We start from the raw sequence: 21,657 nt of genomic DNA, 5'->3' as shown, positions 1-21,657 counted from the left end.
CTTTCCATACACCTTATTGAGTATTTTTGTTAATTGTTTTATCAAGTTAATCGTAATTAGGCAAGTTGTTATCTGTTCACTTTTATTTCTTTCATTATCGCCCGTTGACCGTTATCAATAAACACAAAATTACTGGCCCATCAGGTGATTGAAATAGTAATCATTTTAGTAACCATTTTCTTCGTAATACTGTGCTCGGGCTGTCACATCATTGGAGTAATCATTGCCAGTTGTACCAACGTCCATGTTGTCGTACGTCTGGACGTTTGAAACTCCGCTATTATAAGCGCAAATTCCACCCTTCAAATCCATGTCTTGCGTCCAGTCTCTATGTTTCGATTGGACTCCATTGATCATATCAATGAGAATTTGTGTACCCTGCATGATATTATCGAGAGAATACGGACCTCCTTGTATCTGGTGATAACGATCATCAACCTAAAATCACCAGTTACAGTTAATGACCTCTTTTGAATTTGACCACAAGCAAAGCAAAACAAAATCATGTAAGATTTTAGATTTACCAACGGAACGTTTTTGACGTTACCTGCATGAGACCATACCCATGACCATCCACCCCATTCGTCAAGGATTAGCTCATAGGAAAGGGAAAAAAGAACGCACGGATTACCCATTCGTATGGGCTAAAAAGAATATTTCCATCTCTTAAAATAATTGTTGGAAGGCTAATCGTGTTGGAATGAGTAATCCATTTGGGCACGTCACATTGCTGGTAGCTGTGTAGAAAACAGACAGCATACGTGAATTTACAGTGACTTCATTGCATCTACAGTGTAATAAATAGTGTCATCCCGCATATAAGCTAGGGTGCTTGGCCTACATAGGCCTAAAACAATTGGCGGTAGTTGAAATACAGGACCCTGTATTGGCCTATAGCCTACATAATGTCCTTTGTAATGAAATGACTTATGCCTACAGATTATATAGGTATATAGTGTAGGCCGTATAGTGCAGGCTACCAGTATTCCAGTACTGCACCGACACACTAAAATGTTTGCAAGAAGGCCTATATGCCCTATAACTAACTTTGAAACACACTTCAGTAGAATATTAAATATGTTTGTAAATGATTGTCAGCTAGTGGTGGTAAGCATCCCGAACTGCTGAGTAATTGAGTTTGGAGTTTTTTTCCACATCATTAAGTATGAAAATTCACCGAAAGCTGTCAAGCCCAATATGCGACATTAACGTTTATGAAAAACAATATTGGGTGCTTTCGTGCCTAACTTTGCAATTTGGGTGACATCTATCTCACCGACTGCCAGTTATACCCATTGTGGAATGCGTGGCAACTACACAATCAAGGTTTTTAAAGACTATGCTTGCTGCACCCGAATATTTCACATGTAAACACTACCTCTTGCAAACACAGGCTACAGTTTCTAGATTTTGCCAACCAAATTGCAAAGTGTACCCCACCCCACCCCTACTCATCCTCCACCTAGTCATTCTAGTTTCAGCCATCTTGCACTTCTAAGATCTCGTTGAAAGGTGCAATGATTTCAGTGTGGTCAGATTCTAAATTCAGAAAAAAACTACAACTGTACATGCCTAGTCGGTTGCAGCTTACGCTATTTGTATTTTGCCAGTCTACTTGGGTCTTGAAATAGACACTTATTTCACTAGGTGCCAGTAGCCGAAGTAAGAAAATACAAATATGAAAAATGGCAGTTTGGCTAGTCTGTCACGTGGAAGGTTTGCTTCTCAGTATTTACGGTTCACAGTTGGGTAGTTGTGAATATAACATTGATTGCATGCATTGGAATTTTTCAACTTAACGGTTACAGCGTTAGACAGAATAATCAACTTTTTCGTTACAGAATCACAACCTTTATCTTTGCGCAGCGTGACTAGAGTTTAGTAACTGAACTTGTTTTTGTCTAAGTTTCAACTTTTTTATTTGAATTTTTTATATTGTATTTCTCGAATTTGAAACTGTATAGTGAATTTGAAATAGCTAACTACGAGCGGTAGCAAGCTGAGCCAGGTGCTTTAACTGCTACATCTTTGAGCTGGCATTTTGTGCAGGAGCTAATTTATAAGTACTGACTGTTTGAAAATCAAGGTCTTCCACACATCATACAGACTTTTGTTACCGTTACAGGATTTCAAGGGCTAGATTAAGCATCATGGGTCAGCAGGTTGAGCTCCTGTGAGTCTTGCATAGTTCATTCTCCAGGCCCTGTGTACCCAATTGTAATGAAATGAACCTTGTAAATATTTGCTGGTTACCGTAGTAGAAAGTGTGGTGCAAGACTTAACTTACTTTAAATTGCTTAAATTTAATTTAAAATGTTAGAATTCCATGTTACTTACTTCATAAGCAGATAGAATTTTACTCAATTTTTATTATATATTGTTGGTCTACATGAGCAGATCTTAACCAATGGGCTATTACTAACCTATGCAATCCTTTTATGAACAAAAATTATTTGCACGAAAACGTTTTCTTGTTTATGAGTATATATTGTAGGCTACTGCCACTGGCTAAACAGACCCAAAAAGATGTGGATGACTCACATCTCACTGATAAGAACTTTCAAGTATTAAATATATTGCTGAGATATGTATACCTTATGTTTGTGGCATATATCATATCAAATTGTCTGGGCAAGCAAGTCGCTGCCATGGTATGCAGGTATCATAAACAATAGACTACACTATGGTATGTACCTCCATGTTAATGCCTTGTTTATTCGTATCACCGGTAAGTTTGGTAATTTATACATACAGTACTTGAAAAAGTCGCTAATATAGTTACATTAAATAATAATTATAATCTGCAACACTGTATTGTAAATTATGAATCATGACATAGGATCATAATTTTTTCTTAACTGAGACAGCTATTGAGACCAGTTATTCTCAACTTTTGTGCAATCATATGCAGTATATTTTATATATACATTTGAATGTATTCCTTTTAGCTTTATTTTCAGATATAGGCTTCCCAGCTGATTCAAATTACACTACAAAATCTAACTGAGTTAGTAGTGATCTAACTTTGAAATGAATATTGCATACTCTTACATAACCCCTCCCTCTTTGTAGGATTGAATTTATTGTTGTTATTGTTAGACAAAAATATCTATAGCACAAGAATTTGCCTGTATGTTTACTGCAAATGGAAACTTGACCTACGTGTCAAGAAATGGGAAAAATAAAAGGAGTAAGTACGTTTACTATATTTTACTATGTTTTTTACGTTTTTTATCTAACGTCTGTTTAAATGGGATAGCTAATAAGATAGTAATTAGTTTCTTTTCATACCAATCTCAAGCGTTAATACCAAGAATTTGTTAATCTAAATCAGGGTAGTCCTGTTATTTTTTCTACATGGGGCAGCAATAATAGTGGTTAGAGTAATCAATATATTGATATATCTTTTCCATTGCATAGGGAATTACAAAAGCTAAGTTTCGATATTGGGTAAAAGAACCCAAAAAAAGAAAACGACCCGTTTACCTCTTTGGCAAAACATTTGGTCCAGCGTTGAAACCCAATGCAAACAGTCACATAGTTACAAGAGGTTCTGTGGAAGGTGATCTAACTGCTACAAATCCTGAAATACCAAGCACTAGTAATGTTAACAGTTCTTGTGGAGGTGAATGAAAGAAATAATATAAGGAGATTTACAATATATTTCACATTTTTATGCTACATTTTTTCTGAAAATAATCACTTAACAGTCATATTGAATACTGCATTTTAATTTTCATGTTATCACAGAGTTGGAAGAAAATTTAAATTACAAAATCAGAAGAGAGAAGCTGTCTTCAGATTGGCGATTAGTTGAAGAAAGGTTGTTTAAGTTGTCCATAACCCTCTATTCTCCTGAGCGACGTACTTGCTGTGTATGCTTTGAAGAAGTTGCCAACATAATTCGTTGTGGAGATTGTGGGCCAAATGTATATTACTGTCGTCAGTGCTGGGATAACTGTCATTCTTTTGTTTGGTATCATTTGCCAGACATATGGATGGTAAATAATAATTATATACAAATATCTTTATTTTTGTAAAGGTTATTCACAAAAAGACCACTCATTTATCTGGATATAAAAGGCCATTAATGTTTGTAAACATTTTAGTGCTGTAGGCAGTCTTAAGAAATGTTTATTAATTTGTCTGTTGATAATCAACAATAATTATTTCAAATGTATATATATAATAAGTTAAATACATTCGTCTACATAAAATAATTTATCATACCTTTAATTAATTACCACAAGAAAAAGTGGTCACTGGCAGAATATTAGAGGAAAAGAAACAGTAGCTTACATTTCTTTAAACTGGTCTAGACAACAATGTCATAGTTGCTTTTTGTGCAGTAGAATGTAAAAACTGTTTGGGTTAATACTGTAAACGAAGTATCTTTGCAATTATTCCTACATTTTTACCGGAATGTATCGAATAATGTTGAACTTAGATCTCTGTTTACAATATTGTTGAAAACATTTTCACAGCTGAGAAATACAAAATGTGTCAAAAATGTATCTGAAGTATAAAAAGTAAAAGACAATACTGGTGCCATATGTATGACACATTTTATTTCATGGCCTTCAAAAGATTCCCCTCCAACACATTTTTCAGAGCCCTTCCATTATACCACTACTACTTACTAATAACACTTTTTTAAATGCTCAAACATCTCCAGGTCTCTGCCACATCAGTAATAGCAAGACTGGTAGCTGGAGAATGATGTTTGTGCTTGTTCTTTTTTTAGCTGTAAGTTGTTTCAAATCGCTCAATGTCATCAATTATATCAATGATAGGCAGTTATTCAGACAAATCTGGAACAAAAAATTCTGTGCAACAAAGTGAAGCATCCAGGCATGATGAAATTATAGAATTAAAGTGGTGAAGGAGATTTTAAGTTAAGCATATATTTAGGGAAAACGTTTTGCAGTTCTTCGTTAAAGTTTAGCTGCTTCTGCTCACAATGTATCACAGAAGACAGTTGGAGTAAGATAAGGTTGTAAATGATTGCTTTTTGAGACAGCCTAAATATTTCAGTGTAGAAGCTATGTTACACGAAACCAAAAAAATGTGTTGTTGTGGTATTTGACCACATAGGAAAACAAAATTAAGCGGTAAGCTTCTACCCCTGTTAAAATCGTTGATTAAAACAGACTTAGTTTTTTTACAGAACTATTCCTGTATTTCTTGTGTATGTACCAATATCACTTAGTTAAAATATCCAAACACCCTCTTGCAATTTTAGTCAACATATTACTTGTAACACATTGTTAATGGTATTATTTACACTTTACAGGGTAACATGTTTTGCAAAATGGTCACTCCGGTACGACTTTTGAAGAGATTTGATGGTCATGAATGTCAGTCAAGTTACACTCGACACCTTACAGTGGTTGATTACAAAGGTATAATTTTTTTTATTCCTTTGCATTTATTATAAATCATCTCTGCCATTCTTTCATCCATTGTTTTCTTGTTCATTGGCAAAGTTTGCATTTTAGGTTTTGAAAATGTGGTTTCTGTACAATTTTGCTATTGTGAGAGTGAGCCTGAAACTCTGTTAAGATTAAATCTGTGGACCTGTTCGCCCAAAAAGCCTAAACTAGCAGTATCCATTGACCTATTGGAATACTTTCGAGCCTTGTGTCTCGAAAAACATCTTTCCACTGAAGGATTTTGCCATGCTCTTGAAAATAGATTTTTGCGAGTACCTGGATATACAGCAGGGGTTAGCACTTTTTAGTGTTTTGTATTTCTAAGAAAATCCGAAACAACCTGTGGATGTTTCTTGTTTTTTTTTGTTTTAGGTAAAGTCTTTGTCAAGAGTTTTGCTACAAGAAGTGGTTGAGGCATATAGACACCATGTCTATAAGCTGCAACATCTGCATGGTTTGGTCTCTTCTGATGATATAGATACGGGTACCCTGTGTCCAGCATGTGAAGGGGTAAAGCTAAGAAGTGTGATTGAAAGTTCCCAGGCCTCTTTGATCGAGTGTAAATGCTTGGCTTTAACTGCGTTTTGTTGGTAGAATCCTGAAGGTATGCGGACATATTGCTTAGATGCAAATTTTGGTTTGGTGAGAAGAATTTTGTCTGGGAGTAAAAGCTGTGATCCTCACCACAAACAATCTTTTTTTTTAAACCAAAATGAAGTCGACAGCTTTGTAGACACCTATGATGAAAACAAATATGGCTCGGCTGTAAGTTATTTCTTAACAGTATGTACCAAAATGCATTAAAAATATTAAATCAAGTACATAACTTCAACAATTGATTTCCAATCATATTGTTATGGTCCTATTATACATTTCAAGGAATTTAATGCGTATTTATAAGAATAAATGCTGCATACTTATGCATTAATTAGAATCATTATTTTTAGTCCAAAAATTGCAATGACTTTCAAGCAGGCAGCATCATTAGATCGAAATCTAAAAGCAGTAAACTGGCTATCAAAGGTGTATTTGGTGTTTGTTGTAAACATGAGTTTCCGACAATGTTTTTTGACTTAAAACATGGTGAAAGGTAAAGTGTACATTCTTGCTTTAGTTGTTTTGTGGAAGGTGTATTACTACGGTATATGTAGAATTTGTGTATTAGTAATTGTAAACAATGTTTTTAAAACTGATTCTGTTGCAGGCTAGCATATGCAGTTTTAGCTATTGAAAAACTTCTGGAAAGAAACGAAAATAAAATAAGAGTTTTCTATGACATAGCTTGCAAACTGAAAGGTCATCTTCAGGTATACCTTTAAGAATTTACACATGATATTGTGTTAGTATGGCAACATTGATATACGTTTAAATTATAGGTATACAACCCATTTTTTGAAACATATTTTATTTGTAAGCAATCTACTCCTGGGTCATTGATTGCATGTCATTAGTGTTCTTAATGTTAGTGCATACTGCAGACGATGCTGTATGTGCAAGTTAGTTAATCATTTTTGCTTACATAAAATACTGCATTTATGTTTAAATAATAATTAAGATTTTGTGATTTTCTTTCTGAATTCCAATATGATTTTATTATTTAGGTCCGAAAAAACTTTGCAATTCTTAATAAAATAACATTTGCAGTACCTGTTTTTCATTCATATGGCCATATTTTCTCTTGTCAGGTAAACATGATATTTTATACCTATATATTGTACAACTGTTAGGTCAAAGTCTTTTAGTTTTATTACACTGAGCACAAGAAATTCAGCGAAAATATCAAGGTCTAATTTTGAAAAACTTGTTGTCTGTATGACAAAATCTTTATATAATGATGTATTCAAGTGTAATGAGATAGTTATCTCTCAGTTTTTTTGTTCTGTTTAAAATTTAGAAACAATTCAACCCGAGGTTCCTGGACGGGTTTGGACTTACGGATGGTGAAACTGTGGAGCGATTATGGGCATACCTTCGTGGATTTAACAAAATCTCAAAAGAGATGAAACCGGAACATCGTACTGATTTGCTTACCGATGGCTTGATTCATTATGGGCGCAAAATCAAAAAAAATTTGGGTAAGCCTTGTTTGTGATTTGGTCCAGATTGACTTAAGATATCTTCACGCAATTAAGTAAACTTGCATGATTTAGGTTTTCTTTTTCTTCAGCTTTCAAACATGCACTAAATAACTAAAACAAATATGACAAGCTTTAAGCTCTGTTTCAAAGGTTGTGCATTGATGAACAAGCTGAAGAGAGCTAGCTGCAAAATGGAATTGGCCAAGAGTGAATTAGAAGCTATGGCAGCTTCTTACCCTGGTGGTATGTATGATTATGTGTCTTTGTATATTTGTATTTGTATCATATATTTGAATTATTATATTCCATGTTATTTATTTTCAGAAATGAGAGTATAACATTATACAATAAACCTTACAGGAACATTAACACAACATCAATTAAAAGCAATAGCTCTGCAACCAGAGCCGTATTCTTCTGCAGAAATGGCATCTTTTTCTTGGGTAGAAGAATACTCACTTAAACTTCAAGAATACTATTGGTTGAAGTGAGTTGACTAAATGTTTTCTGAATGATACATTTTTCAATACAATTTTGTGGTGTATAAAATTCACGCTAGTTACTGTTTGTGGGTTGTATTGCAAAAGTGAAAATTGCGAAACTGTTGAACATACAAATTTAAGTACTGAATCCTTTAGGAATAGAATTTTGTATAATTGTATAGGAAACTATATAATTTTGTTAATTTGTAGAGAAGAAGTTGAAGATTTGACCAAGGAAATAACGTCTGAAATACTTTCTGGAAAAGTTGACCAAATTGCTAAGTAAGCTGAAGGACATATCAATGTTAAATTGAGTTACTACAATAATTCCCCAGACATAAACGAATATTGTTACTTCCCACTGCTGCAACATCAGAAACCCTTAGAAAAGCTTATAAAACAGTAACAACAGTGTATCCACCAAATTTACTGTGATAAAGTTAAAACCCACACAATGATGGTGAAAATACAGTATATGGGAGTTCAATTGCCAAGAGTATTGTTTGCCAGGACATGATATATGCTTTCTTCATCGATGTATTGCATGTTCTTCTATTTTACATATTGTATGCATTGTTTTGTAGACTTGACAGTCATCTTTCCAAAGTTGAAGTAGAAAACGGTATATTGATTCGTTGGGATGTAAAAGATGATATGATGCTTAAATATTTGTCAAGTGCTGTGAAGAAAAAAAGAGCAGAAATTTTGGAGAACATTTATAAATTAAATATCGAAAGAAAATTTTTATCTACTTTGATTCAAAAATACCCAGGTAATTTGTGCATGCACTATGCATGGGGTTACATTATCGATAAAGCTACTGTTCTGTTATTTTCAAGTTTGTACATGATGATTTTTCAGCTGGTCAAACAATTGTTCAACGACTAGTGCGAAGCATCAGGAAGGTTAACAACAACATTCGTCATCAGATTACTATGTATAATAAATACCAGAATGTTCCACAAAATGAAATGAAAAGCATAACTTTTGAAATGGTTGTCGGGTCTGGGCCAGTTAAAAACGTACCTGGTTTTATTGAAAAAAAAATCAAGGAACAACATTGCATTCGGGAAAGGTGCAAAGAAGAAATGTGTCATTTAAAAGAAGATATGACAAGTGTGATGAACTTCTATCAAAAGCAAATAAACATACTGTCTAATCTTGTAGAAGGCTGTGAGGTTGTGGAACCATATGTGGTTACCCATCAGTTGCAAGCAGAGATCGAACTTCTTTCTTTCATAAATGACATTAAGGGCACAGTACCTTTTCAAGCGAATACACCTCTGCTCAATGAGAAGCTAGGCACTTCCAATATGGCAAAATTGGACCCAATGGAGAAAGAAGATGATGAAAGTGAATCACCAATAAATTTATCTGAGCTTCAACACATTTTAACTGAATTTGGCTCGGAAAGCGAAGGTTCAGATAACGAAGATGAAGCTTAAACTAATTAGTTTTAACCCGTGTCCTTGAGTCAGTTATGCCACAAAATTACGTTCAACTGCATTTGTTTCCATTTTTTGTACGCATTTCAGTTATTAAACGTTCATTACATATATACTTGCCATATGTTTGTTTTGCCTCAGACACGTTTCCTAGGCAGTAGGCAGTCTATCAAATATTTCGCCTTTAATTGTCGGAAAGGAAGAGTACGATGATTGCAAAAAGGAGCAATGCACGTCGACCTAAAACGTGGAAAGACCTCGACGAAATCCTCAAAGAATTCGAAATCCAAGCCCCAGCCCGACTGGGTGTCGACAAATATGGCATCAAAGACCGAAGAAGGATATACAAAGTCAACAAGAAGACGATGGAGCGGCACCAACACCCATCGTACCTATACCTGGGAAAACTGAGATGTGCGGTAAGTTACAACGGGCAAATCTCAACATGTTCTTACTGCACTGAACAGGGCCACAAATTCAAAGAATGCCCCAACAGGATACAACCAAGTACCGACAACACGACTAAACAGGAACTTCCGAAAACACCTACGCGGGCTATAGATCCAGACGATGAAAAACCAGCAACACCCCCCAACAAAAGTAGCACAGTGGACCATGCTGCTGCCGAAACAAAAGAACTGCGACGAGGAACAGAACGAGAGAGTGCCAAGGATGCAAAAAAGAGTCGACCCACAACAGAGAATCCACAAGAAAATAGCCGGGAGCCCGACTCCTATGAGGGATCCTCGGAGCGAGAACACAGCGAGAGCCGAGGAAACAAGAGAAAAAACATAAGCGGAGAATCGGATGAACAACAACAACAAGAAGAACCAGGATTTATGGACGAACAAATTCCACACGATGCTTCCTCGATACCACCTAACCTATCACGCTTGATCCCTTGCTCATGCGGACAGCTTATTAGAATCCGAAGAAACAAGAGCTCACGGAAAACAACTCCGAATTTCCATCAACCGATCTACTGTGAACGTTGTACAACAGCCTTTATTAGATGTACTTGTACAAACTTCTCGATAATACGTATCAATAACAGATTTAAATCATTCCAATGCGAAAAATGTGAACACACCTACGAACCCAATCCAGCAGACCTTAATGCAACTGTAAATTAAAGATTATAGATGTGTTTTGTGTGTGTTTTTTCCTCCGATAAAAACCCGTGTTTTTTTCTTTCCGACATTTACACGAGCAGATTTTTTTTAATTTTTATTATTAAGTGTGCCTTAATCGTTTAAGAGCGCTTAATAAACAAAAACGATAAAACCATAGCTTTTTTACGGAGAGTAGCAGCCTAGTGCCCGAGCAAAAGCTATCATTTGTCTTTTCAAGGCGATCCGGGATATTCGTTTCTCGCGTAGTGACTCAAGTTGTCGACAAAACGTGAGCCAACTGTTCGAGTTCGACAAAACGTGAGCGAACTGTTATTCCGACTTATTTGGGGACTGGACAGAAGAGCGCGTAGATGTTTAAGAAGGAGTGCCATCGATCCTTGTGGGATCCCGTCTTTAAGGCGTCATAGCTTGTTTCGTTTATTGTGACCTGGGGTGAAGGTAAAGCTCCGTTTGTAAACTAGCTCCATGGTTATACGGATTATGTACCTGTTTCGTCTGGGAGTAGACGCAGCGGCTTGCAGGCAAAGCTTCGGTGCCATACTGTATCATAGGCAGCTGTAAGTTTATGAAGTGCAGCACCAGCCTTTTTGTTAATCCCGAAGCTTTTCGCGATGTTCTGGGTCATACGGGTGACCTGGAATTCAACCAGGGGAGAAGTTGTCGATTATGGTTTCGACGCAGGGGTAGACCAAGCGTTTGCGGACTTTCAAGAGGACACACAAAAGAGATAGGGGCAACAAATCTTCGGGCCCTAAATCACGATGATAAAAGCTCTTGAAATTTTGTGACCCAGAACCTTGCTTGGCTTTGTTTGATAGAGCACAGCAGCGAAGTCATTTGGAGAGAAATGGCCAGAGATGTTTTCGCCATCAGGGGTTTCTAACCTCTAAAGGTCAGACACTTCTTTTCCAACAAGTTTGGTCCCTCTTTTCGTGTATTCCGCATTCAGTCAGTTGCGTGGCGAATGTGTTGGATGAGAAAAAGCGCGGGCGTATTGACTAAGCTGACCGGCCAGCGAAATTGTTCAAGACACTGTGAGCAGTATTGATAGTATTGAGCTTATAGATCTGTCCACAGCGCTAGCTTCTTGGGATTGGGTCTCTGCAAGAGAAGAGAAAAGAGCGTCAAGAGAAAAGAACGGCGGTAAAGGACGTGATGTGGTGTGTCACTAAGTTTTAAAGTTATAATTGCTGAAGCGATGCAATAAATAATAACAGTAGGTTGTAAGTCTTGCCAAGGTTTCTCTTTTGATATTTTATTAAAATACAGATTTAATAAAAAAAAACTAACCATTTGAGAAAATTTTCTTTTCGTTAAACTTATTCATAATTTTAATAGTTGGCAAAACCGGCAAAAAGATCTAAAAATGCGTTTTATTGATCTTGTTTTACCATGTGAACCAGAAAGAGGATCAAAATGTCATACAACAAAAGGGTTATAGGCTACTTTTATAAACACATGTTGAGTGTTAATAAGCATTTTAAATTCCGACATGATATTGTTGGAGATATTTATGACAAACTTGAATTTTATAGCCTTGCAGCGATTGAGCTCGCCTACCTCTTCAATAATATCAGGTCATAATATCATATCATACGACAGAAGAGATTATTACGATGAAATGTGTTCGACCAACACGTCAATAAGAGATAAGAGCTTTCAACTTATATTGCATAGAATTTTCATTGTTAGGTTGCGTCCTTTTTAAAGTGGTTAATTTAACCTTCCTAAAAAGGTGTGAGTAACATTTTGAAGTTTACATCACGATCTTCTGTTTTTAATGTGGCCACATCAAAATTAGCATGCGACCAACTTATCAAAGAAACCTCTTATCATGTTACGTCCATTTGTATTCGTCACTTCATTGACTTTTAACGTAATCGTTTACAAGTTTGACTCGTTTAGGCTACATATCAAAGTTTTGCACATATTGCAACTACTTTTTAGTGAAAGTGTCACGAAAAGTGATATTGAACCCCCATATTACTATGGAATTTTGTTAAATTAAGTTAAACGTTAATGTTAAATTAAGCCTTAATAGAAAATCAATGTACCAAAATACAGCAGTGAGTCATTATCACTAAAAATGCTTTGATTCAGCACAGTATATTTTCCGAAAGCGCAGTCAAAAAGTGAAAAGCAAAATTATGAAAATATTGAAGACGGTGAAATAGGTAAAAAAACAACAAACAATTTTAACGAATGTTAACTTTATACAATGACGAAAATGCGGACATAAATAAAGGATGAGGTGCTAAAATGGAATGAATGATCGCAACTTACGTTAATAATAAAAGACTATAAAAGAGGCACACTACAAATCTAACTGTACAAATAAGGAAAATTAGCGAAAAGTAACTATCCGCTCACCAATACGTGTGTGATATAATTATATACTGTACAGTATATTAGCACAATAGGTTGGTCAGAAGAAATCATTGCACCGTTGTACGGCAATGTAAAAATAACAAACATTACCAAAACGAAACTGCCAAATGATGTACTGTATTTTACGGACCATAAGGCGCACCGGGCTATAAGGCGCATTGTCAATAAATTGCTTTGATTAGTTTTTTGTTCATACATAAGGCGTATCGGACTATAAGGGCATATGGCTATAAGGCACATGTGTTACCGTATAAAGCTCATTAAAATACGTTGTGAGCATGCGCATACGCATTATGATCCATACATTAGGCGCACCGGCTTATAAGGCGCACGATCAATCTATGAGGAGAAAAAAGGATTTAAAGTGCGCCTTATGTTCCGTATAATACGGGAATTTTTACTCGTTATACATATAACACTGAATCACGAACAAATTACCAATCTACTGTTCTATGTGTTGGTTCAGCAAAGTGCAAATGTTCCTCATTTTCACATTCTTCCGTTGTCACCAAAAGAACTAAATTGTTTTCTGCCAGCTCCAAATTGCTATAAAGAGCAACAAGAATAACAGAAAGCGCAATGCGTAAAATTTGCAATGTAATCCCTTTATGCATGCAAAGATTACAGAAATCCCATCACTTACCCCCTTTTCATAATTATAATATTTTCTTGCTCATCTATAATTTTCTGGCAATCGACTGGACCATAACTGCCAGGATTTCGAAAGGGGATTCCACAAGGCATTCCAGTGATGCTGAACTCGTTAATTTTAGCATACGGCATACGTCCATTGGATTTGTGCATTGTCTCACCTGTAAAGCACCAGAGCAAAGATACCAAGGCATGCACAAACACAACTTAATATAATTAAGATAAAACAATTAGCATCAATTCTATTGTATTACATTCTATTGCTTGGAAAAATACGCAACACTAATAATAAAATTTTTTATTTCACACCGTTAGGCTAAAGAAAGACAATTTGTTGTCATAAAAAGACTTACAATATTTCTTATTAAAAATTTTTCGAACTTTCATTTGCAATTCGGTGTTTTTTTGTCTTGAAGTACTGCAAGCTGTATACAAATATATAGCATACGTTACTTGTAATGAAAATTTTTTCATACTTTATGATTAACGTGATTAATAATGACACTAATATCATTCAGGTTCATATGCAAAAAAAATCTTCAATGAGTTAAAGTTAAAAAATAAGTGCTATAAAAGTTCCTTTTAATATATGCTTGCAGTAAATGTAACTGTAGTTAATCATGTTCTTACAAATGTTTAGAAATATCACAGTAAATTACATAAAATTACCTTTTCCGCCATGTAAAATCTCAATAAAGCCACTTTGAACACTTGGCTCCAAGAAATATGGCCTTACATCCCTGCTTCCAAATGCATTGAATGTATCGTTAACAAATGCCATTCCACCAACCGCCACACCAATTTCTTCAAGTTCACCACACTAAAACAGGAACAAGTTACCTTTGTTTCGTGTACAGCACGGTTACACCATAGTATAATATGAACAGCAACATACAGCTTGAATTATTCGAGCAATTGCATTTTGTCTAAGTTTTTTTTTCATATTTCCATCCATTTCAGTTGGTGGTATGGAACTTTCAGAATTGAAGGTCTTTGCTTTCTCTTTCCAAACTTGTTTCGTTTGCTTCGGAAGTTCTCTCCACCTGCTACCCCAGAGTTTGAAATCTTGAAAAACAGCAATTAAAAATTAGTACAGAACATTTGAAAGCTTTATAAAAAAATGAACATAAATTGAAAGTAAGGAACACTGAAAACAGGCAAGACCTTACTTCATGCAAAACACTTTGATAACTTGTCTAAACTAGTACTTTCATTGTTCAGCTGTTAACATAGTGAAACCTTCATTTATGTAAATTTTGAAGTTGAGTAGAAGCTTACACCTCTTAAGATTTAACAGCGTCAATCAATGTTAACATCTTCGATATCTAAGGCTTTCTAATAACCAACATAACAGTAAACACATTTTTGGAAATTCATTACACACGTATCATGTGAGGTCACAAATAGCATGCACTTCAAGTCATGCATCATTCATTATGTATCATGCTCTTCACTAATCCAACTAACACTGTGACACAAGTTTCACAATCAAACCGAGAAAAAAAAATTACGACATGCAAATTTAGTAACGAACACAGTAAGCATGAAATCAATGAATGCAATTTATCGGGTGAAAAACAATGAAAATTATTTTCAGTGAGAACTACATTTGTGCATTTAACGACATAATGCTAATGACTCAATGAAGCAAGCGATCAATTAAGCAAACCAGCCAGAATATCAGACCTTGTACATATCTTAAATGAAACACATGTGATGCTGTCTAGAAGCTTCTCCCTTGAAAATTTGGGAAGAAATCATGCAACTGTATTAAAAATACCAATATTCTGTTTCTTAATGGAAGAACAAAATAGATTGTAGCCTGTGATTCTTCGTTTTCGAAAAGGTTTAACTTTTTGAACCCTTCGCCTTATTGATGCATTGTAATTGTAAATCCAGCGCTAAAACACAGCAGTTGTCAAAACGCTAGTAAACAAGCGGCAAAAGTATTTAGTAGTGGCAGTTTAACATACCATCATACAAGAGATCTGAGAAAGGGACAAACTTTAATCATTTTGTAAGATCATGCAATAAACATGCAATAACTACTTTAAGTTGGAGAGTTGTCCCGGACAAGGAACAGAGCTTTTTGTCAGCCAACAAGATTATTTTGGCGAAGACAACTGTTGCAATCTTTGAACTTAAAGTACGTAATGGCATCTTTCAACCAGAGTTCTATCATAATAGCCTACTTCATGCGGAAATTACAGCATAGAGTTACAGTAATGAACTGTAACTTGTTTGTAAAGCAGGGAGTGCAGTTCTACAGCTTGCGGTAATACTGAAAGAGCTGATAACTATAGCAAGTATGAATTATGGCAAATAAAACTTTAATCTACGATGAATAACCTTGATTTGGTTTTTACTTAAACCAGTATTAATGGTTGCTTCATTGAGGTGCTCTGACTTTGCAGTTCTCATACCTTTTGTTTCCCACAAAGATATAAGCATATCCCGCTGGCTTTGTGAAATGTCCTTACTGAACAATGCAAATCAAATCATTAATAAGTGAGACACAAAAATTTTTTTTTTTAAATTGAAAACACAGCTTGTCTGTATCTACACGAAATATCTTACGTCCATCTGGACGGCAATTCAGAATAGCGTTTTATTAACACTTTTAGTGACTTGCATGCAAATAAACAGAGTGACATGAAAAAAATGCCATACTATTACTAACATTTACTTATTTATGACCAAAGATCGAATTAAATATACAACAGATATATACATATAAGTTAGCTATTATACATGAAGAACTAACCGAGATCTTCTAGTGCTTGCCATGTTACTCAGAAAAGAGCAAATAGTACGACAAAATTTTAACAATTTTACAAAAATTAAAACATGCAATAAACTAAACTGTTTGGATAAAAATTAGTTTTGTAAGAAGTAATCACCACTCAATATGAATTAAGAATAGAACATACACACATAAAGATAGTTGTCCTAATAAATAATATAACTTAGGGCACATGTTGCATTAAAAGCAAACGCTCAACACTAAAGTCTTACAGATGTCAAAAATTTACTGTGCACAGATATGATTTTCTTGGTGCTTGGTAATCAACAGTAAGCGCCATGTTCCAACTGCAACTCCTTTTCAAATCATAAAGGCTTCAAAGATTATCAAGAAGTTTGGCCAACCCTTTTATGTATATGGTACACGTAAGTCTTTTCCTACAGCACTATAGTATTACAATATCACAATGTTCTTTAGGCTAATAGCTTATATGCACATACTTTGATGTGAATTAAACACTTAATCTGTGAGGTCATTGTCTGTCTCAGCAAAACCAAGTTATGGGCATTGATGCTATAAAAATGTAAAAATATAAGCGATAGTAGCTGTGACATGAAATGACAAATGTTCCAAATCAATTTACTTGATATTTGTTTGTAATAAGCGATTGTTTTTCGGAGTAAATAGCCATTTATCTGCACAACTTCTTTGACCAGATTTTTGTTTAAATAGGCCATTCTTAAATGCAGTTGAGAATAAATTGCCAGCATTACTGTTCAAAGTGGATGGCTTTTAAGAGGTGGCAAGTTGTTTACAAGCACTTTTAAGAGGATGTTTTAACTAAAATCCATTATATCATATATATTGTAGTAACCGGTGCCCTTCAAAAACTTTGCTAATCGTAACTTTCTTAATTGAAATGTTTGGTCTGAAAAGCATACAAAGTAGGTGGCTTCAGGAAGAAATTGAGTTTTATTTTGAAAACATTACACCAAAATGAAGTGCTGTTTTCAATCCTCGCAGAAAAGCAATCGTTTAGACAACAACAACCTATTATTTGTCGTAATTTTGATGGCAGCCACTTGAGATGGTTGCTTTCGCATGGACTAAGATTCAAATCAAGAGCACTAGAGCCAAAGTACACATTTCAGTAATAACTCTAAACATTCTCTTGGAAAGGTAGAACAAATCTTACTGACACTTTTTAGTCGGAGGTAGTGGTATATTTTGAAATAATTACAAGAATATGTAAAACAGATAATAAAAAAGTCAAGACAGGCTTCAGAATTTCATGGTCCCAAACTAGGGTAAAGTTGGTACAACAACAACAACAAAGGTCAGTAAAGGGGTACACATGAAAAAACGTTTCCAAATTAAACAACTTCATGCATTATGTATTTACTTCCAAGTGAAGTTTCTCCCAAAATAACCAAGTTTCAGTCATTCACAATGTGCATCAAACAGAAGATTTCAGCTGGCAAACAATGTTTGGTGGTGGATAATGTTGCATTCCAAACAAATTAAAAAATTTAAATAGTTTTAATTTAAGAATTTAAAATACGAAATCAAATCAAAATATTTTACTGTTGACAATAATTATTACCATCAAAAAAACTCTGCATAATCTAACAAAACCTTCTTTTGTCTTAAGTTAAAAAGCAATGAAGCACATTCAAAAGTAATCAATTTCGCTAAGCGCAGCATCTTACATCGATTAGCAGAAAAATTCTCGGACAGCAGTTTTTGCCACAGCGTGTGCTCTGACTTACTCTGACTGCTGGTTGGTCACTATGTTTTGTTGTTTCTCTTTAAATTATTTTCTCCTAATCTCACTTGATGCCACTACTAACAGCATGATCTGCATATCAACAAGCACTTCCCAGATGTCTGCGTTGATGCCTGTCCTTTTTGGGTACGTTTGAAAACATCCCTGATGTGTAGTGCGGTACGAACTACACAGTATCGCTTAGTGGCTTGTTTACCATAGAAGGTCTTGAAGTATATCAGCATTCTTGCTGTGACTCACATGACTGAGTAAGCGCAAACAATGTCAACAGAGCAAGTTATGTATGCTGAGCGAGTCCCCAGCAGATATGGACCTTGCCTCATGACACATGACTGTGATAATGACAGCATCTTTGCCAATAGACTAATTGTTCTTAATGAATGGAGATAAATAATTTATAATTAATTACCCATCACAGTTGAGCCAAGTGGTGAGTGAACTTAAATAACGACCCACCAAGAGATCGGGTACTCGGCCAAAAATTGGGAAACAGTGAGCTGACCCTTGGCCAATGCATATATCCAAAATTGGAGAATAAAGCTACCAATGAGTGTTAGCATCCATTTACCCTAACACCAAGGTAGCAAAACGTGAGCTTAAAGCTAACATCAACAGCTCACCTTGTGACACCTTGCAGAAAATTTAAATCTTTGGTCAAAAAATGACTAACGGGCATTGGGCACCAAATCTACACTGTTATAGTAAACAGCGTCCTGTGACTGGATGTAGACCTATAGAACCCCACAGCATGACAATTTTTCTGTTTTTGTGAGCATTGAACCTGCTGGGCTTCAGTGCGATAGAGTCACTCTTTACCTTGCACATTATGAAGCGGAGCCACTCTGATTGCTCCTCCCAAAACTATTTGCCTCAGCAAAAAAGCAAGCCGGATAAATAAAATCAAGATACCCATTGCTCACTGGCTCTACACTGCTAAGGATGGCGTGGGGGACTTAATTGCCTGCTATCTGGAGATGGTTGTTTCTGTTCAACCCTGTAAAAATAGGGAATGGCAAACAGTGTAACTTGTGAACGTAGCACAAAGAAGATTGCAAAATAAAGATTACAACATATCCAGCTATTGTATCCCCATGTTCCCCATGGAATACATAGTCATCAATTTTTGGATGGCAGCATTACCCAGTTGTTACTTGACTCAAGCTCAAACATCTAGTTTGTGTTGCCAAATAACATCTTGCTCAGAGGAAGCAGGCTGATGGTAAAACAGGGATATTTTTACACAAGACATTTATTTTCTAGAGGCCGTTTATTATCATTTTTAATTTGTAATAATCTGCAAACTCATGAATGCATATAATCGACAAATAGCACTCTTTGAGAACGATTGAAACCTTCGTTTATCGAAAGTCAAGACAAATTAAATGATTGCCTTTTGCTTATGATCTGCATATCAGATGGATTTCCTTTTTGAAATACTACAATGTTAAGTTGTTCATTCACTCCACTCAGGATTTCGAAGTTCTCTGACAATCACACAAGATCACTGTACTCTGCAAGCTCGTTATGTAAGAAAGCAGCAATGTTGAGTAGTAGCCAGCTTTGTAGCCGAATGGTTAGAGCTGGCAATTAGGCAGTGTTCACTACCCAGTAGCACTACCATTGTTATGCCCTTGGGGTATTACCAATGCTTGCTCCAGTTCAGTGCTTCTGATAAACATACCTAAATTCAAGCAATAAAAAACATATGTGTATCATTCCGAACTTGCTTAAGAGCTAGCCAGATAAGTGGGGCTGGAGCAATTAAAGATTACCACAAAGGTTAATGGAAGCGAACTAAAATGACATATGAAGTTATACTTCTATCCTAGCCGCCAAATAAAGAAAACCATGTTGATTGCTGTGAAACGCTTTGACCTTATGCCACAGCAGTGGTATGCCACCTGTATATAATTGATGCAATCACACCAGCTTGAATGCAAAACTATTTCAACCTGATGCTGAATAAAAGCACCATGCAATTACCACAATTCAATTTAATACATTGCATGAGCACTGCAAACCCGAAAAAGTGACTTTTGGCTACTAGAGTACCGGTCTATCGTTGGCTGGATTGCCAGTTCAAACACCATTGTGCATTGCACTGTGCAACAATTAAGCAGTCTTTAGAACTTGCTTGGATCGTACCGTACGATGACCAGCCACAGCAGTTCGACTGGATTACTTATTCGACCTATCGCTCGGTTGGATTACTCATTCCAACACGATTAACCTTCCAACAATTATTTTAAGAGATGGAAATATTCTTTTTAGCCCATACGAATGGGTAATCCGTGCGTTCTTTTTTCCCTTTCCTATGGGCTAATCCTTGACGAAGCGGGTGGACCATCGCTACCATAACCGTCACTTCCTATTACTTTTCCAGCTCTAGTTTCTCGGCTAATTATTCCTGCAATATTGAAATTAAGCTTTATTCGCAAAGAAATGTGTAAGTATTGCAGAAACGTTATCAACGTACAAGGAGATGCCTCTATCTAATCAAAGTTTTCGTACCTGCTATGACTGCAGGATCCACACAAAGATTGCTACCAGCTTGCTTGATTAATGTTTTATATTGAGCCATTGCCGAAAGATCAGTTGCGGCCATTTGCCTGGATGCGTCAACGCCTAAACATATACAAACGTTTGCCGTTTTATGATAAAGACGTATATTTCATTTTTATATAAGAGCCAAACGTTTTTTGTTTTGTAAAAAAGGTTACAATGACGGGTAAATTACCGGCGCTCAGACCGTCTTGAGATGCCGTATCTGCCGATGCCCCAGTCGTGTCTACGTTCATGATGTTGCCATAGCAGCCAGTGGCTCGAACAGCAGCAACATGCTTAGACCATGCTAAATGACAAAAAGAACAAATTTATGATTAGGCAAACTATATACGATTTTGGCATAGCCTATATCGGAGTATATAGTTATTTCTTCGCACGCACTGTTTGCACTGACCTGAGTTAAGCAGAGCAAATAAAAGTCCGAAGAACAGGGCCTTCATATTTTTAACTCAGATCTTACGACGTTTTGACAACTAAATGATTACACAAAGTTGTATACGTAGGGATTTAGAAATTAGAAAAACCTCCAGATATATGTCATATCCATAACACGCATTCTACTGTGCTCGGAAGTGTTAACATTAACCTTTTTACGACAATCACGTTTAATAAAAGAGATGTACTACGTAAATACTTTGAGCTTTATGAAAGAATATGAAGAAGATTTGTAATGAACTTTTATGAGAAAATTTCCCGCATTTTCTTCTAATTCCTCAAAGTACAATGTTGTTATAGGTTTCCAAACCCTGATTTTCCTAGGCCACTCTATATACAGCATGCTAAAATATGAGAACCATACCGTATACGGAAGGTGGTTTTAGCCTATACGTCCCACCGCCGAATGAAAATGCATAAAATGCGATCGTTTATATAGTGGGCTATAAACGCTGTCTTATCTGTACTTTTACTTCACAGATGCTGACATATGCACGCTTCTAAACTATACCACACCTG

The 21,657-nt window shown here is 35.7% G+C and overlaps 3 protein-coding genes across 5 annotated transcripts; 1 reads left to right on the top strand and 2 right to left on the bottom strand.

Moving 5' to 3' along the window:
* Positions 1-65: 65 nt before the first annotated feature.
* LOC143462542 (lysozyme g-like) lies at positions 66-21,182 on the bottom strand. Its single transcript, XM_076960752.1, has 6 exons — positions 21,098-21,182; positions 20,876-20,989; positions 20,650-20,763; positions 20,487-20,545; positions 548-574; positions 66-438 (listed from the first exon to the last, which is right to left on the bottom strand). The coding sequence occupies exons 1-6, from the start codon at positions 21,141-21,143 to the stop codon at positions 166-168; spliced, it is 633 nt and encodes a 210-aa protein (XP_076816867.1). The 5' UTR covers positions 21,144-21,182; the 3' UTR covers positions 66-165.
* LOC143462541 (uncharacterized) lies at positions 1,119-9,550 on the top strand. The gene is made up of 16 exons (XM_076960751.1): positions 1,119-3,190; positions 3,421-3,625; positions 3,751-4,001; positions 5,294-5,402; positions 5,499-5,725; positions 5,805-5,942; positions 6,027-6,197; positions 6,380-6,522; positions 6,637-6,739; positions 7,034-7,117; positions 7,327-7,507; positions 7,661-7,753; positions 7,871-7,997; positions 8,203-8,274; positions 8,577-8,764; positions 8,854-9,550. The coding sequence occupies exons 1-16, from the start codon at positions 3,173-3,175 to the stop codon at positions 9,435-9,437; spliced, it is 2,694 nt and encodes an 897-aa protein (XP_076816866.1). The 5' UTR covers positions 1,119-3,172; the 3' UTR covers positions 9,438-9,550.
* Positions 12,661-20,088, bottom strand: LOC143462544 (uncharacterized). 3 transcript variants are annotated; one of them, XM_076960755.1, is made up of 7 exons: positions 16,374-20,088; positions 15,959-16,088; positions 14,505-15,510; positions 14,279-14,429; positions 13,963-14,034; positions 13,602-13,770; positions 12,661-13,504 (listed from the first exon to the last, which is right to left on the bottom strand). In XM_076960755.1, exons 3-7 carry the CDS (start codon positions 14,562-14,564, stop codon positions 13,393-13,395), a joined length of 564 nt encoding a protein of 187 aa, XP_076816870.1. In that variant the 5' UTR covers positions 14,565-15,510; positions 15,959-16,088; positions 16,374-20,088; the 3' UTR covers positions 12,661-13,392. The 3 variants fall into 3 exon arrangements, with proteins under 3 accessions (XP_076816870.1, XP_076816869.1, XP_076816868.1); XM_076960754.1 differs by having other exon boundaries at positions 14,505-14,674; XM_076960753.1 differs by having other exon boundaries at positions 14,505-16,088.
* Positions 21,183-21,657: the final 475 nt, after the last annotated feature.

The sequence above is a fragment of the Clavelina lepadiformis genome, chromosome 6 (genome assembly GCF_947623445.1).
Source record: "Clavelina lepadiformis chromosome 6, kaClaLepa1.1, whole genome shotgun sequence".
Taxonomy (NCBI): domain Eukaryota; kingdom Metazoa; phylum Chordata; class Ascidiacea; order Aplousobranchia; family Clavelinidae; genus Clavelina; species Clavelina lepadiformis.
The sequence above is the reverse complement of the archived record's forward strand: the minus strand, read 5'-3'. Positions and strand labels throughout refer to the sequence as shown.

Excerpts from the sequence above, each read along its gene's own strand:
- LOC143462541 (XM_076960751.1), top strand. Across the intron at positions 5,726-5,804 it reads TACCTGGATATACAGCAGGG|GTAAAGTCTTTGTCAAGAGT; the intron begins GTTAGCACTTTT and ends TTTTTGTTTTAG. Across the intron at positions 5,943-6,026 it reads TGTGTCCAGCATGTGAAGGG|AATCCTGAAGGTATGCGGAC; the intron begins GTAAAGCTAAGA and ends TTTTGTTGGTAG.
- LOC143462544 (XM_076960753.1), bottom strand. The coding sequence starts at position 14,564 with ATGGATGGAAATATGAAAAAAAAACTTAGACAAAATGCAATTGCTCGA. Across the intron at positions 14,035-14,278 it reads GATTTTACATGGCGGAAAAG|CTTGCAGTACTTCAAGACAA; the intron begins GTAATTTTATGT and ends ATTTGTATACAG. Across the intron at positions 13,771-13,962 it reads AATTTTTAATAAGAAATATT|GTGAGACAATGCACAAATCC; the intron begins GTAAGTCTTTTT and ends GGTGCTTTACAG.
- LOC143462542 (XM_076960752.1), bottom strand. The coding sequence starts at position 21,143 with ATGAAGGCCCTGTTCTTCGGACTTTTATTTGCTCTGCTTAACTCAG. Across the intron at positions 20,764-20,875 it reads TCAAGACGGTCTGAGCGCCG|GCGTTGACGCATCCAGGCAA; the intron begins GTAATTTACCCG and ends GTATATGTTTAG. Across the intron at positions 575-20,486 it reads GAAGTGACGGTTATGGTAGC|GATGGTCATGGGTATGGTCT; the intron begins GATGGTCCACCC and ends ACGAATGGGGTG.